Source organism: Prunus dulcis, chromosome 8, assembly GCF_902201215.1.
Source record: "Prunus dulcis chromosome 8, ALMONDv2, whole genome shotgun sequence".
Lineage (NCBI taxonomy): Eukaryota > Viridiplantae > Streptophyta > Magnoliopsida > Rosales > Rosaceae > Prunus > Prunus dulcis.
In genome coordinates, this window is record NC_047657.1 from 8,927,921 (window position 1) to 8,945,940 (window position 18,020).

Sequence of the window (18,020 nt, forward strand, 5' to 3'; positions counted from 1 at the left end):
GGAAAAAATAGCAATAAATGTGTGATTCCTCAGTAGCTTTGTTGTCTGAAGTTTGGTAATTCGGTAAATTAGGCAAGGCTTGCTTCTTATCAAAAGACTAATCAGGTATAAAGTTGAATATATGGGCACTAATTTCTCCCTGTATTAAGAGGTGTTAGCATGCTGATGCAGCTGAGTTAAATTAGAGACTTTTCCTATTCACAACTAGGCAAACTTGGATCTGATTTCCAGATTAGTTTATTGAAGTAAATTTAGCTTTTGTTTTTAGCTAAGCAGGTCCATCACTACCAAATTCTACATCATGATTTGGAAGACTAGAAGCAGGTGACCCTTTAAGTGAGTATGTCTCCCAAACCATGATGACGATCCGAGCTACTTATGGATAGAGGCCACAAATGCAAGCATGGAAAAGCAGAGGCTAAATCACTGTTTAGCTAGCTACCATGTTCTACAGATATAAAAAATGCAGAATGCAAGACATGCGCATCCAGCACAGTATCCTCTGTGCGAGTGTTTGTCTAGCAAGTTGATGTACTTAATTGGATTGAACGTAATCTATATATATGAGTGTTTAATTTCTCTTGTTGGTCTCATAACCTACTAAGGTGGGACATGGTGTTTGTTTAGAATGGGCATTGACTCGTGAGTTTTTCTTGATTAGTTGGACGACAAGTGCATGTGAAATTCCATGAGCTAATGTCTCTCACATGGGTCCATTCCAGTGATACTTGACCAATCTTTTTCATATAGATCAGATTCAGGAACAAAGCACCACAAGTCTTCTATTCCCAAACATATCTTATCAAAGCCTTTTCAGTTTCTCAATTCATTTGAAATCTTCCTTCTCTGTGTTCTCATATAGAAATCTTGAAACTATGGGTTTCCGGTTGCCTGGTACCATACATGCTAAGAAAACCCAAGTACCGTCGAAGTCCTTAGATGTCCCTAAAGGCTATTTTGCAGTCTATGTTGGGGAGAGTCAGAAGAAGCGGTTTGTGATTCCAATATCATACTTGAACCAGTCCTCTTTCCAAGATTTGTTAAGTCAAGCGGAAGAAGAGTTTGGATACAATCATCCAATGGGTGGTATTACAATCCCCTGCAGTGAAGAAGCCTTCCTTGATCTCACCTCTCATCCAATGGGTGGTATTACAATCCCCTGCAGTGAAGAAGCCTTCCTTGATCTCACCTCTCGCTTTGGTGTGTGAGCAACATTCTTGACACCAATTACTGCAGCTGTATTGGTGTTACTTGTCTAGATCGAAAAAACCTTTGGATCCAAGTTTTCAACCAAGGCATCTTCCAGGAATTGCTATTAACTCAGGCTGAACTGAAGGAGGGGCTTGGACTGATCATCCACTTATTGCATCCAACGATGACAAAGACCTTTCACAATTCGTTGGCTAGAACAACAAACCGCTTGTGAGCTGAGGATCAAAATGGCCAGCCTAGCGGATAAATCATCACTGGCGTTATTAAATTTGTCCACAATGATAGTGATTTATTTTGAATTTGAAAGATGACATGACTAGCCATTGTCAAACTCATGTACTTGGTTGCTCTGCAAGGCAAATTGAAAGGATTATTTTCGTTTAACTGAAATTCTTACAGTTCTATTGTTCATCTTTCAATTTGTTATGGTCTTTCTAGCTAGTAACCAAGCAGTGGCGGAGCCAGGATTTCACATTAGAGGGGGCCCTTCACAAAAAATTTAAAAATAATTCGAATAGGAGTCCTCAAGCTCTAAATAGGTTAATAAGTTAATAATATAATTTCATACTAATTAATAATTTATCCATCTATTACAATCATAATTGTCCTGAATTTCATATTTTAACATGGTTGAATATTAATCTCATCATCTACACTATTAAAGACTCAAAATTTAACAATTTATACTTCAACAGGGAGAAGAAATACAAAAAATGTTCATAAATCCCAATATTAAGATATCCTACTTAGACATGTAAAATGAGGGAAAGAGGAATTCACAAAGCTTAACTTAATCAAAAGAGGAAGAGAAAGGAGAAAAAAAAAAAAAAAAAAAGAGTTTTTACTCTAAAAGGCAAACATATAAGTAAAAATATGAGAAAATAAAAAAATTGAGAGAGGGCCCGGGCCCACCCTGGTCTTTAGGTGGGCTCCGCCACTGCAACCAAAGTAATGTAAGTAATCACCAGGGTCAACTGACTTCCACACAAGTGACTTAGGAGTTGAAGTCACTTAGTAATGAAAATTACTGCCCAATCAAACCAATTTCAGAAAAACATTTTCTATAAGTCAGTCTAACCCAATCAAACGAATCAGATTACTAAACGTTCACCCAAAGAGAAATCAAAACTTCTGATTAAACCCAACATCAAAATTAAGAATTGAAGAAAACCCAGATTTTGAAATTCGAATTCCAAGTAAAGTTTCTAAACTGTAGTACTGATAAATTTCTCCTCTTTTTTTTTGGCTCAAAAGATAAATTTCTCTTTTTATGTCAGAAATATCACAAAAGCCAATTAAAATGCTCATTGCTCATTGAATCAACGTACAAAGCTTGATTAAAAGATGTATAAAACTACGAATAAATATTTTTCTAGCAAGAATGTGGATGGACTATTTATGCATAGGTGTGCAAGATGCAAAAATTTGCTTTCCAATAATTGCTGAAGTGATGTTGACTTGGTCCATAACAATGTTGAGACAACCTGGATTCTCAGCGCAATCAAATACAATGGCTTGCTCGTTTCCAGAGGTTCCTTGGAAGCCACGGTATTTACATATGACATTTTAAAACAAAATATTAATAATTAGAAATCAAATCAAACTAGCTCTATTTCATCGTGTAAATATTTGTTAATATTAAGTATAAATTGTGAAAATTCACTGTTTTTTTACAGTTGCCATTACAGTAGTGTTGGTAGATGATAATTGGTTTTTAGCTGCTATCAATTTAATTTGCTGAAATGATATCTTTCTAGCATACTCAGAGCCGCCCTGAAAAATACAAAATGAGAGGTAATTTTAACAAAAATGAATTATTTCACCAAATATTGGACTCAAGATTCATGAGAGGTAACTCTATTTGGTTAAGATAAATTTTGGACTCAAGATTCATGAGAGGTAACTCTATTTGGTTAAGATAGCTAGTGTCAACATCAATGTTACTATTTCACCAAATAAAATTAAAAGAAAAACAACAAAAAATTTTAACGTATCTAGTCGTTACCTCCTATGTCTTAATTCTAGCACCCATTTTTTGTACCATTGAAACTACAATTTCGCAAGTGTATGTCTTCAACTGTGGCATAAACTCCATTTTCACCTAGGCTCCCCACGCTGTATGCAGAAGTTAGAAATTAACCACACCTCCCATTAGTTTCTTTACCGTAACATAGGGTTAACCTAAGTGGGTAAGGGAGGGTGGAGATCAAGAGAGGAGAGTTCAAGAGTTCGAAAATAGAAAGAAAAAAAACAGCTTGCAATTGATATTAGGGTACTGGTATTATACTAATCATTTAACGTGGTATAATAATGTGGTCTCCCGAACTTTTTTTCTTCCAAATGTCAAACTCCGTACGAACCTAATTCCATGACCTTGCTCGCATGTGATGTTCGTGATATTCCAATGAGCCAGTATTGATAGCAACACAAACAAATCCCACAAAAGTTAATTATATATGCAAATAATACATATGTATATCAAAGAGTTCACGGTAATTAATAATACTAATTAATTTATAAGTGAAAGAAAATGAAAAACTATAAGATCCAAAATCCTACCTGTTGCAATTATAGAGTCATGGATATTGACATGGCTTGATTCAGAAATGCCAATTCCATCTGTGTTAGGGCTATCTTCAGGAGTAGCTATATACAGTGGCGGATCCAGGAATTTTTCAGAGAAGAGATTTAGATTGATGGATATCTAATAGAAAATGTAATTCAAACCCAAAAAAAAAGGCCCATGCATGGAGTTTACGATGAAACAAATAGACCATGCCTCTTCTATTGATTCACGAATTCACATTTATGTTTAGTGTTTTTTGATTCATGAATTTGCATCATTTATCAGCCATTCCCATGAACTATTTATTTTCCTTTAAGGAATAATTTCTTCTATGCGTATGAATCCCAAATAGGTTTGTATCTGAAGGGCGTTTCATATTTTACGTTTAATTAAAACTTGGAGAAGGTGATTTAGATTAATTAGAACTGCTTAGAACCTAGCCAGCTACATTAATATTGAATTATAGGAGATCACTTTGGTCAGTTTAGTTTGGTGAATTGAAGAGTAAACAAAAAGTGCATGTCTATCAAGGAGGTAGGGAATAAATGATTTTTCCACAGGTTGATAATCAATTTCATGTGGAAGAGCTCCAGGGATGACTTACATGAGCTACCTAGTAAGCTCACAGCTTTGGTCATAATTTTTTTGAGTTTTCTGCATTTCCTTCCATCTATATATATATATGCACACATGCTCAGCTTCCAAAAACCATTGCTTGCAAGTTTAATTTCCTATGTAGTTTTATTTGGCAACCCTTTTTGGGTCAACCGCCCAAGTAGTTCATGAGTCGAATTGTCCATTTTCTAAATCCTTTTGAAATCTCCTGGTCGGGATTGTTAATGAGTTAGCGAACTAAGGGTACATTTTGATTTTGATTTGACCAGCATTTCTATTCTACGGCTGAGTTTCATTGCTGCAACGGTAGTATATGGTCCAAAAGACCTCTTTTTAATAGAGCAAATCCCCTCCATCACTATTAAAACTGAAATCTTACTTGTATTGCAATACAAGTGAGTGAGGGAATTCACGCCAGATGAAACAAGGCTTTTTGAACCATATACTACTGTTGTTGGAATGAAACGTGGTCTCAGAATAGGATTTGACTGGCCTTGATGGTGGAACTAGCAATTTTTGGAAGAAAGCAGCAATGTAGTGCAAGCGAGCTGTGACTTCTCCAAACCCAGCCCAGCAGCTAATACAAGATATAGTGATTAAGGTATGATTAATCATATAATTAAGACTGTTGAATTTCAAATGCCTTTTCCTTTATGTATTTTAAGTTGGATATCAAATTTGAATCCCAGAACTGATCAGTAGTTGTTCCTTGTAAAAGTTCTGCAGTTTATTTCACGTAGATTTTGACTCAAACATATAAAAACGAAATCAATTCTTTCCTTCTCCTTAGTTAACCTGGTTAAATGCTCTCTTCGATAAGAATTTATGCTACAGAGAGTACACATGACTCTGTGTATTCATGGACGAATGTGCTAGCTCTCCAATTTTTCCTGCCACTTGATTTACCTAATATTTTGTGACTTATTTTAATTTCTTATTTTTTTATTATTATTTTAGATATTTATTTAAATATTTTTAAATAACTTAAAAAGTTACGAAATTTTATATATATAATATTTTGTGTTATAAGTTGTCAGTCCTGATCTCTTGGACTACAGGGGTCCAAGAGATTTGTGGTCACTCACCGTTGGATGTAAATTCAACGGTTCACTCACTTTTGCACTCCTTTTAAAAAAACTTTTTTCAACCATTGGATTAATATCCAATAGTGGGTGACCACAATCTCTTGGACTCCTGTGGTCCAAAAGATCGGGACTGTATAAGTTGTTTGCAATCTATTGATGCTTCATAAATCATAATTTTCTCCGGCAAAAATTAGAAATGGGATAGAAGTTTGGCTAGCGGTAGACATGATGGAGGACTATATCGAACCCTTACACCCAAGGTGACCGAACTTTGCTATGATACCACTGTTGGTTAAATTTATGGGAGAACAGTGGAGTGATTTTATTTATTCAACAATAGATGAGTACAAGGCCTTATAGAGGACTAGACTTATTGGCCTTTCTAAAATGTTTACTAGGCTTATTGGCCTCCTTCCTATTTTCTGACTTATTGGCCTCTTCTCCTTTACTACTAGTTTACAATATAATAGTATTACTTTATTACAAGATTTTTATTAGGATTTTTCTAGAATGCCTACAACAATTATGCCTTAAAGCTTGACTTTGTCAAAGTTGGTGGACATTTCTTGAGGTTTCTACTTTTTTCTAGACTTCAAGACAAGTGTGCATTAAATTTAACAATTTCACTCATATACACGTAAACGCGAAGTGAGATCAAGGAAGGAGTCTGCACTGCAGAGGATAGTGATTCCACCCATGGAATGATCATATCAAATATGATATCGGAATCACAGATCGCTTCTTCTGGCTTCCCCCAACATACACCGCAAAATAGCCTTTTGGGATATCTAAGGTCTTTGAGGCAGGTACGTGGTTTAGACTTCTCTTTGGGTTAACAATTCCTGGCAACCAGAACCCCATGGTGCTAGATTTTTAACCCGAACTAGAACAAGAAAACGAATTCAATGGAGTTGGGAAACAAAAGGCTTGGAGGGTTTGCAAGCAGAGACCTGAGTTGATCATGATAAAGTTGTTCTCTCATGTATATATAGATGAAAGGGTGTGGCGAAATTAAATCATCTGCTACATGATATGAGTGGGGAAGAGGCACAAATGAAGGACACTAGGTTGTGAGCAATCAAGAAATCATCGTTATATAGAAACATAATTCCCTAGAGACAAGAAGGGACCACCAGAAGATAAACATTATCAATCTGGTAAGCAGTCATCAAAGATTATTATTAGATAAGAAGCATACTTGAGACATACACACTTCTCTTTGTGCTGACAAAATCGATTGAACGAATTGGAAGACTGATTAATAATTTGTGGATTAGGTAACCAATTCATGGCTTCTTCTTTGTTATTCAATTCAACCTCAATCAAGAGAAAGACCAGCACTGTACTGCGTCTGTTGTGGTCCCATTCAGAACTAATACAAAAAAGCTTGACCAAATGAACAAAACAAGATAGTTTCTTAGCTGTTGACCATGGAAATAAGGGATGAAAAACTCCAAAGCCACAAATTCTATGGTTATTCATGGTTCTCTCAAACTATAAGTATCCCTTCGTATCCGGGCCAAATGCAAAAGTTTCATAACACCACCAGTTCTTGTTTGTAAGGCAGCATTAATTGAGACACCAACATATGCAGTAGAGTTAGTCCAAAACAAATAGTAACCATGAAATTCAAGCATAGCATATCTCCGAGAAAATACGAAGAAGTCCATTTTGGTAATTTGTGTTAGCTAGTGAGCGCCAAGAGAAGTAAATGTCTCGGGCCTGCTCCTACAGGAAAAGAGGTAGGGAATAATGTTTCAACATATGAATACGTTTCGTCATTTGCATGTGCCATGTAATCCCTTGATTTCTCACAAGCCATTGTCCCTCATTGTTGCCCACCTCATGCCTCTATCGGCGCCACTTATTTCATGTAACAGATGAATTTTCTCATCCCATTTCATCTATATATACACAAATGATCAAGTTCACAAGCATCAAGTATCTCCTTGCCAAGCATCAAAACTCTCTGTTTCCTAACTCCTTTGAATTATTTTTCTTCTTCCAACACCAATTTAAAAACAATGGGGTTCTGGATTCCAGGAATTGTCAACGCCAAGAAAAGTCTAAACCATTCAGCTTCTTCAAAGACCTTAGAGATCCCAAAAGGCCATTTTGAAGTGTATGTTGGGAAGAACCAGAAGAAGAGATTTGTAATTCCAGTATCATACTTGAATGAGCCTTTATTCCTGGATTTGCTTAATCAAGCTGAAGAAGAATTTGGATACGGTCATCCCATGGGTTGTATCACAATACCCTGCAGTGAAGACAGCTTTGTTCATCTGACTTCCTGCTTAAGTGTATGAGTGAACACTAAAGAAGGTAATCTGGGATCCAACTTCATATCAAAAGCATCCTCTTTTTGGAATGTCAAGATTATGACCAGGCTATGATGGATCATATATATTCGCTTCTTCTGTTGTTGTGAATCTGGGACAACGTCTGCAACCGTCAAGCTGCATGAGCTGAGCACAAAGATACGAAATTTGTGAAGCAGTCGAAAGGCCATAGATATCATGAACTCTCTAAGACCAATAGCCCCGAGACGATGACTTCAATTTTGAACTAAAAAACAGTCAAATTTTGTCTTTATACCCCTATGTAAATTTTTTTATCTCTCCAGGAAAAATGGGAGGATATAGGGTTATCTTCTACCAGATCTGTTATATGCCATATGGCAGCAGATTTTCCATGCTAGTCTCCCAAATTAATGATTCCTGCAGGTAGTGTTATGATATAGGTCAAGAAAAAAAGTGGGAAGTTGTCATTAGTCATCATAACTTACGCCTCTCTCAACCAGCTTTAACATGAGGCAAAGTATGTCATTATACTTTATTGATCTTGAGAAAATCTTCACTGCCATTTGATGATTATAAAACATAGCTACAATTAGATAATAAGACAAGAAAGTGGATGAGGAATTAAACTATATTCATATCTTCCCATATGTTCCAGAAGAGCAAACAATTAAGAACTGTACATGGGGTATAAACACAAAATAATGTCCTCTTTGAGATAAAAATTGGAGGCAAGATACGTAATTCGACTGTATTACAAGGTTTCTTAACTTTGGATCCCGGCTCACAAGCATCTTGATGATTTCCGAAGGCTTGCCAGATTCACAAGCAACACAAGATGTGAGAGTGATCATGCATGTTCTTCTTCATCTCGACTTAGCGAGTTGTGGTCGAAATGAGGAATACTTCGGATACAGAAGGCTTCCCAGATTAACTTCACTAGTGTTTATTCATACACGGAAACGGGAAGTGAGATCAAGGAAGGAGTATTCATTGCAGGGGATGGTGATTCCACCCATTGGATGATCATATCCAAATTCTTCCTCTGCTTGATTCAGCAAATCCAGGAATAAAGGCTCATTCAAGTATGATATCGGAATCACAAAGCGCTTCTTCTGGCTCACCCCAACATACACTGCAAAACAGCCTTTGGGGATATCCAAGGTTTTTGAGGCAGCTATGTGACTTAGACTTCTGTTGGCGTTAACAATTCCTGGCAACCGGAAACCCATGGTGTTTAAACTCTCAAGAGGAGTCAAAACAAGAAAAAGAATTTAATGGAGTTGGGAAATAGAGAAGGCTTTGATGTTTTGCAAGGAGAGACTTGAGTTGTTCATGGACTGGTCATGTGTTTATATATGGATGAAAGGACCTGCGGAAAATCATGAACTACATGAAATGAGTGGGAAGGAGACACTGAGGTGGGCACCAATGAGGGACAATCTGGCTGGTGAGAATTCAAGAGGTCACATGGGTTTGCCTTCCTACTCCTTTCCTGTAGGGGCATGCTTGAGGAACTTATCTTTGTTGTCACAATTTTTATTAGTTGCAAAACCAACTGATTTATATATTCGGTCATCAATCGGTTTCAAGCTTTTTATTTACAACTGGAGACAGGGGACGTTGATGGTCATGCTAGGGTGGTTTGGTGACTGGTGGACTGATTTGAAACAGCAAAGCCACATGCTAGGGTGGTTTGGTGCTCCCAAACAAGTTATACAGCACCAATTTTCATATCCAGGCCCACCAGTTCTTGTCAGTGATGTGTAGGTCTTTCCCTTCTTTGAGCATGAAGTCAAGAAGAACATGTCCTAAAAATAAGTATCACATGGATCCACAAAGTGATTAATTAGTGCACTTTGGTCAATTCAGTTTGTGAACCGAGAAGTTTGGATACCTAAAGCATGCTTGTAATTTTTATTTATTTTTTAATAGGTTGATATTTCTCTTCTGATTCTGTCTGTTATCTGAAGGATGTAGGGAATGATGTTTTGACATAGGGATACAGTTCGGTCATTTGCATGTGAAATCTGTGGGGAGATGATTTATGTGACTAGAAAGACAACCCATGTGATCTCTTGATTTCTCACAATCCATTGTCTTCACCACTCATTTCATGTAGCAGATAAGTTTTCACAGTGCTTTCATCTATATATACACTCATGATCAGGTTCATCAACAACTCAAATTCGCTTACCTGCCAACCATCAAAGCTTTCTTTGTTTCCCAAGTCCTTTGAATTCTTTTTCTTGTTCTGATTCAACTTGAGAATTTAAAAACCATGCGCTTCCAGTTGCCAGGAACTGTTAACACCAAGAGAAGTCTAAACCAGGCAGCTGCTTCAAAGGCCCTCCCAAAGGGCTATTTTGCAGTGTATGTTGGGGAGAGCCAGAAGAAGCGATTTATGATTCCGATATCATATTTGAATGAACCTTTATTCCTGGATCTGCTGAATCAAGCAGAGGAAGAATTTGGATATGATCATCCAATGGGTGGAATTACTATCCCCTGCAGTGAAGACACCTTCCTTGATCTTACTTCCCTTTTACGTGTTTGAGTGAACGCTAAGGAAGCCCTCTGCATCCAAATCTTTCCTCATTTCGACCACAACTCACTAAGTCAAGATGAAGAAGAGGCTATAATTGATCACACTCACATCTTGTGTTGCTTGTGAGTCTGGGAAGCCTTCGGTAATCAACCGAGACGGCACCTTTGGTAATCGCAAGCTGCATGAGCTGAGCAGAAAGATCCGAAATTTTTGAAGCAGTCGAATGACAATGTCATGAACTCTTGGTGACCATTGGCCCCGAAAACATGGACCCAATTTTGAACTAAAAGAGAGTCAAGTTTGCTCTTTGAACCCCATGTAAACGTTGTTGTTTCTCTAAGGAGAAGAGAATATGGGAATATATAAGACAATTTAGATCCTCATCCATTCTTATCTTATATATTTTGCACTATATATATTTATCTTCTTCTGGCTCTCTGATATAATTAACCACCAAATAGCAGCAGATTTTCACAAGAACTGAAGTATAATGGCTTACTTCAAAAATTATTATGGAATGTTTTATCCTATGCCAAAGTATTTGTGGGTTCTTTTTGTGTTGTTCACCAAAGTACCAGATGCTATCTGAGTTGTGATGCTACTAACTCTTCTTGTTGATGTTCAAGACGAAGACTTCATGATCCAATGGATTAGGACAAGAGAAATGGGATTCCTCTGGAACAACCACTTAATCTACTGATATCGATTAGGACCAAGAAACTATTGGGATTGTGAGATACCATTTTTTTTGGTCAAAATTAAGAGACCTGTTAAGTGTGAACTACTAGGGACTGAAACATATTTGTACTTTTTTTCCATGTTTAATGTTCTCATTTAGTATAAAAGTTCCAATAATTGGAACAAGCAATCTTGTCTACAGAAGTCCTAATACAAGCCATCTTCAGCTTCATTGGGAAAGGAGGCCATCTTCAACTTTGGGATTGTGAGATGTTAAAATTTGGTCTACTTCCAGATTCAATTTTTGTATGAGGAATCAAAATATATAATAGCTTACTGAAAAATGAGACAATAAAGTATGAGGAATCAAAATATATTATATTTTCTCATGTTTCCCAGAGAACAAAACATTAAGAATTGTACATGGCTTAAAAGACAAATCTTCTTGTCATCCAGTTCAAAATTGGAGTTATGATTTTGGGCTCAATAGTCTTCGAGAGTTCATGATATCGCCATTCGACTGCTTCACAAATTTTGTAACTTCGTGCTCAGCTCACAAGCAGTTTGACCATCAAAGAAGCTTCCAGATTCATAAGCAACAGAAAAATGTGCATATGATCAATCACAGCCTCTACTTCATCTTGACATGGCGAGTTCTTCTGATCGAACTGAGGCTGATTTGGATATGAACCAGATTCACTTCATTTGCCTTCATTCATACACTTAAGCGGGAAGTGAGATGAATGAAGGTTTCATCACTGCAGGGGATTGTGATACCACCCATTGGATGATCATATCCAAATTCTTCTTCTGCTTGACTCAGCAAATCCAAGAACAAAGGTTCATTCAAGTATGATATTGGAACCACAAATCGCTTCTTCTGGCTCTCCCCAACATACACTGCAAAATAGCCTTTTGGGATGTCTAAGGTCTTTGAAGTAGCAGCCTTGTTTAGACCCTTCTTGGAGTTAACAATTCCTGGCAACCGGAATCCCATGGTTTTTATATTCTCAAGTGGAAAATTAGAACAAGAAAAAGAATTCAGAGGACTTGGGAAACAGAGAAGACTTTGATGCTTGGCAAGGAGAGAGACTTGAGTGCTGGTTATGAACCTGATCTCTTGTGTATATATAGATGAAAGAGTATGGCCTGCTGCATGAAATGAGCGGTCTCGAGGAGCAGAGATGGGCTCCATTGAAGGATACTAGCTTGTGAGAAATCAAAACATAACATGGTTTGTCTTCCTACTCACATAAATCATCTCCACATGCAAATGACCAAACTGTATCCCCATGTACAAACACCGTTCCCTACGTCTTATTCCATCCAGTAATTTGGTCTAAAGATTGATTATTGGACACTTAGCAGGTAATGCATACATATGTAAGTAATATATAATTACAAGAGTGATGTGGTCTAAACATTGCTAATCTATGGACAGATATGTCTGAAGCCTGTATTGTCGGGCATCATGTTCTCCAACAAACATACAGACTTAATAACAACCAAGTTCTTGAGATTGAGATGGAAAACAGACCATGTGACCCTCAAATGCTTATGCCTCTTTCCAATCCCCACCCAATTGTCTCCATTAAACTCTGTCCACATTTCAGATATTTTCCTCTACACACCCTTTCATCTATATATTATACACACACAAATACATACTGATGATCCCATAAACAATTCAAATCCTCAGTCTTTACAAACATGAAATCTACTGTTTGTGTTTTTCTAAAATCTTTTTGGGTTTTAGAGAGAAACGAAACTGATTCCTGATTACAATAGAAAGGAGTTCTTATGTAGCTCTCATGTGCTAACAGTTCTTAACTGATTTTGTGACTGAACTAATATAGCTCACAACCTAATATTTAATTTATGATGAGTCTTCGTTTTATCTTGTATTTGTATCTGAGCGCAAAGCACGATCTATCTTGATCAAGGGCATATGTATACATGCCCCGTACAACTTCAACAGGCATGGGAAGAATATAGAGCTAGCACTGACTCTTAAAATTCAGATGCTAGAGTCCCACATGGAAAGAAGGTTGAACAAGCATAGATCTCAACAAATTTGACAACAAAAGTAACAAGCAAGAATTGAACAAATGAGATTCCAAATTGGTTGTTGTCGTCTTTTAGATCTTTTTTCTATCTCTTCAACCGTTGGGAGGGTTTTTAAAAAAAATGTAGATTACAAGTTTAATGAATACATGAACCATGTAATATACATCGGTAAGAATAAGCTAGGTCAGTTTCGTACACCTAGTCGATCTAAAATGTTACTACCAAAAGGCTTCAGTTTTAACTTCCTATCACTGGAAATATCCAATTCGGAGTGCATGAGGGTAAAATTGAGTGTCATTATTAGTAGTTAAATACTTTGTGATTAGGAAATATATCTTGACAAATAGATTATAACAAATGAATAAAAAAAATTAGAAATACCTGCATATATAGTTATGGAATAGGCAAGGATTGAAATTTCAACATGCTGGCAAGAAAGGAAAAGGGAGAGAAACCCAGAAACAATAGAAATGCGTGGCATGGGAGGGAGCCCCTATTATGTCACCTCCTTAGTTTTCAATTAAGAAAATGTAGAGAAATGATGAGGATCCCTCCCAGCCACCCATCTCCACTGGCCTCTGGGAGGCCTATCTCCCATTTCAGGTCAGCCAATTCTAAGAGTCTGTTATGCTCTCAAGATTTAGAGACCTTTATTTATAGGGAAGCCAAGGGTACATAAGTTCAAGAAAACAACCTATATAGTGCCCATGGGTTCCATATGGTGAGGAATCTGTGTGCCAATGTAGTTGTTTAACCACATGTTTTGGCAATTTTCATGAGGAAGGATAAGGACAATTGGGTTGGCATTCTTGCATGCTTTACACGCGTCGTAAAATACGGTCGTGATGTACCTATTGAACCATTTCTTTTATCAGTTCACGTGATGAACGCGATGAGAGAGATAAAGAGAAACCGGTTATATCTGACACCTATGAATAGAAAAGAAGAATCCAAAATCGTGACAGGTTGGCGAGGAAGTTATGTTTTTCGTTTTCCAAAATTGGATTTTGGATTTTGGGGATATTAGTACCAGTTTTTGCTCCACTAAATAATTCAAATGCATAATCAAACTTAAAATGAAAGTTGCTCAAACTAGTGAATAATTCCTCATTCACTTTTGTTCAAATTTTCAATTATTGCTAGTTTTAGAATTTTTGAGTTTGTATGGACCTTAAGATTAAAAAAATCAAATTAAAGGCCGAGATGATCTCAGAGGAAAAGGGAAAATAGAAAATATACACAATGGTTCATAGAATAATAATGAAATTTGAAAATTTTTGTCAATACTTATAATTGTGGGATTGCTGAGAAGATTTTTCTACTGGACAATGTGAGAACTTGATTTAGCTATCTAGTTGATCTTACACTGAAGGGCGCTAGGGTGTCACTGGCACTGTAAAGATGATGAGTGAATTTGAGACAGTACTGCTTGTGGTCCAAGAAATCTAACTTCTAACCAAGCCACCGTAAATCAAGTGGTAGGTAATTTGGTATAAGTTCTTTTCTTGACTTACAAGTAATAAGACTTGAATTCTTTGTACTGAAATAAAATGGAAATGAAATTAGAGACATCTAGCGAAGATGTAAGAAATCACCAGTACAAATTGATCTAAAGTAAAATGGGTATGTGTTCTTATACCAAAATTACCTATTACATCTTACGTACCCTTAGACCAGTTTATGCTACCTTTAGGCACCATCCATAAACAAAATAGAAACAAGAGCTCTGCAATTATTCAAATAGACTTTGGAAAGGAATATTCTCCTTTTGGAATTATAGAAATTTGAGATAAAAACGAAGAAGATTATTGAACAACCTAATTACCTAAAATCCAATCAGATTTTAGAAAAACACAGTAGATACATAAAACTTTACCTAACAAAGAAAGGTGTCAAATTTTTCAAAAACATTTTCTTACAAACAACGGAAAAAATCCAAGATTGAATTGAACCACTCAAACTTTCTTTGCTAATTACTCAGTTAGCTAGTTTGTTAAAGTAGAGAAGTTACCTAATATATATCCAACAAAATAGTCATATTGTACAGCCCAAGTGGAATAAAGTTCAATTTTGGAGGTACAGTCCAACCAACTTCTCTCATATTTAGAGTATTTATCTCACATTGAAAAGTTAAGAGATTAAGTCTGAGTTTGTAAGAGCATTTCCAGGAGTGGGGTTTGGGGGAGGGCTGCGGGGGGTTTGGGCTAAAAACTGGTTTCCAACAGCAAAAAGAGGCCTGGGCACGAGGTGGGACCCAGCAACATAGGCTGGCCCGAGTGCCAACCCGAGGGTTGATGCTTACGTCAGCATGCTAACGTCACGACAACGTCAGCATGCTAACGTCACGACAACGTCAGCCTTGGCATTCAAATTTTTTTAACGTTGGTGTTTACGTTAAAAAAATTTGAACGCGCCGTTATAATGCCCGCCAACGGTTATGTGCCACGTGTCGCATCCTGGGCTCTCCGATAAGACTTTTTGCTCCAATCCAACGGCAACCAATCTTTGTGCAATAAAAAAATGAAAAAAAAATCGGAAAAAATACAAAAAAAATACTGAATTTTTTTTTCTATAAATACCAACCAATACTCTTCACTTTTAACACCAAATCCTCATACATTTTCTTCTTCTTCTACTATTATTCACTTTCTACTCAATATTTTTTTCACTTTCAAGTTGTATTTTTCTCTATCATATTACGACTTCTTCTATTGAAACAGGAGGGGCATGGAGGATGATGGAAGATGTTTTGTTGTGTGCGTCTTGGGTCCAAATTAGTCATTGTCCCGTAACGGGCAATGAGATGAAATTTTGTCATATGTGGAAAAAAAAAAAATAATCAAGAATTTTGTGAAAAGGCAATTGGTTCGACCCATACGGAAATGACGTTATCTAGTAGGTGGAAAATTCTCAAAAAAAAGTTGGCGAAATGGAGAAATGCCTTGGCAAAAGCAATGGACAACCATAGAAGAGGGGAAAACCTTAGCATGAGGTAAATTATTTGTAATTTTCCTTTTATTAATTTATATGTCATATTAAATTTTATTTAAATGTTTCTTGCAATTTATATATTTTGTTAATATTTCTTGCATTTCTAATAAATTCTTAAAATTTCTTACATTTTCATTATTGTTTTTATACTTGTTGCATTGCCAATATTTTTTAAAGTTTCTTGTATTTACATTTTTTTTTAATACTGGTTGCATTGCCAATATTTTTTTTTAAGTTTTTTGCATTTCCAAATTTTTGATGTACTTGTTGCATTGCCAATATTTTCTAAAGTTCCTTGCATTTCCAATTTTTTTTTTTTTTTATATAGATTCTGCAAGCACAAATGTGGTATGGCGCTATTGGGCAAGGCAAAAAAACCTTCAACCATACCCAATGTTGGGAGGCGATGAAGAATTGTAAGAGATTCCGAATTATTTCAACGAGTCCGACGGTAGTGCTGAACGCGAGGCCACTCCATGATTCACCGGCATCGAATTCACCTATAGATTCCCCGATGAGTCAAGACTCACTTCTCGAAAAGGAGCCGAAGCCTATTGGGAGGAAGGCGGCGAAGGTGAAGAGAGAGAGTAATTCTACCAAGAATGCATATAAATTTTTGGAAGAAATTTCAAGGCACCAAGCCATGAGAATTGAAATGGACATGAAAACCCAAAAGCACGATAGGGCAATTCAACTAGAATATGCAAAAGAAAGGGAGTATATAAGCCAAGAAAGGGAGTATGTATGCCAAGAAAACTTTGAAAAAAAGGATCGGAAAACCATGGCTATGGATACAAGCCATATGTCCCCTGAAACAAAACAATTTTGGAAGCTAGAACGAAAGGATGTTATGAGACGAAGACTTTTTTGTGACGATGGACCTAGCAACACGGATTGGTTCAATGATCAAAACCATTAAGTTAGTTTGCTTGTCTTTCATTTCATTGTATTTTTTATTTTGTTTAATAAATTAGTGGTAATTCATGTATTTTATTTTATTAGTTGTATTGATTTTCTTTTAGTGAATAAAGAAAATATTCAACAAAATTCCTTTTTATTCAAAACATTCCATACATAAAAAGCAAACCACAATCAAAGCATAAAAAATAAACAAACCACAACCAAAGCATTAAAAAAACAAAGCATAACTAAAAATACAACATAAACATAATAAATTAAAAAAACATCTTCACTTCACTTCATTCACCTTCATTGCCTTTCACCGCTCATAAATGCTCCATCAAGTCAACTTGACGTCGTTCATGAATATATGATGATTGCATCTCCGTGTAGCGATCAATCATAAGGGGCATGAAACTACCGTCTCTAATCAACGGTTCATGCTGCACTAGTTCTCCATTTGGCCCAACAGNGTTTTTCATAAATTCGTGTCAAGGCCGTGTTCATGGGAATTCATACACTTCATCAGTATCGTAATCGTACTCATCCTCCACAATCATGTTATCATTATGCTTCTAAGTACCTTCTCGTCAAATAGACGCGCCGCGCCCCTAATAATAGCCCACTGGGCTTGGAGGATACCAAAGCATCTCTCCACATCTTTTCTGTAACCCTCTTGATAGGCGGCAAATAATTTTTGCTTCACCTCGAGTAGATGTCGTCAGCTAGATAATACTCATTTTGGTAGACGGTATTGTTGATTTCATAGGTGATATTCGGGCCTTCACCTCTCAAAACATCATTGAACACCGGGGATTGACCCAGGACATTCAACTCGTTTTGAGATCCGACAACTCCAAAGAAGGCGCGCCAAACCCATGTATCGAATCCAGCAACAGTTTCAAGGATGATACTTTTCTGCCCTTTCCTATTTCCCTAATCCCCTTGCCAAGCAGTTGGACAATTTTTCCATTGCCAGTGCATGCAGTCAATGCTACCAATCATTCTAGGAAATCCTCGAGACTCAGCTTTTTGTAGAAGCCGTTGCAGGTCCCTGGGTG

At 36.7% G+C, this 18,020-nt stretch overlaps 2 protein-coding genes across 2 annotated transcripts; one reads left to right on the plus strand and one right to left on the minus strand.

Moving 5' to 3' along the window:
- The first annotated feature begins 7,502 nt into the window (after nt 1–7,502).
- Nucleotides 7,503–8,176, plus strand: LOC117638415 (indole-3-acetic acid-induced protein ARG7-like). The gene is made up of 2 exons (XM_034373547.1): nt 7,503–7,778; nt 8,102–8,176. The coding sequence occupies exons 1-2, from the start codon at nt 7,503–7,505 to the stop codon at nt 8,174–8,176; spliced, it is 351 nt and encodes a 116-aa protein (XP_034229438.1).
- Nucleotides 8,177–11,598: 3,422 nt separating this feature from the next.
- Nucleotides 11,599–13,714, minus strand: LOC117637018 (indole-3-acetic acid-induced protein ARG7-like). Its single transcript, XM_034371756.1, has one exon. The coding sequence runs from the start codon at nt 12,194–12,196 to the stop codon at nt 11,717–11,719; it is 480 nt and encodes a 159-aa protein (XP_034227647.1). The 5' UTR covers nt 12,197–13,714; the 3' UTR covers nt 11,599–11,716.
- Between the last annotated feature and the right edge of the window lie 4,306 nt (nt 13,715–18,020).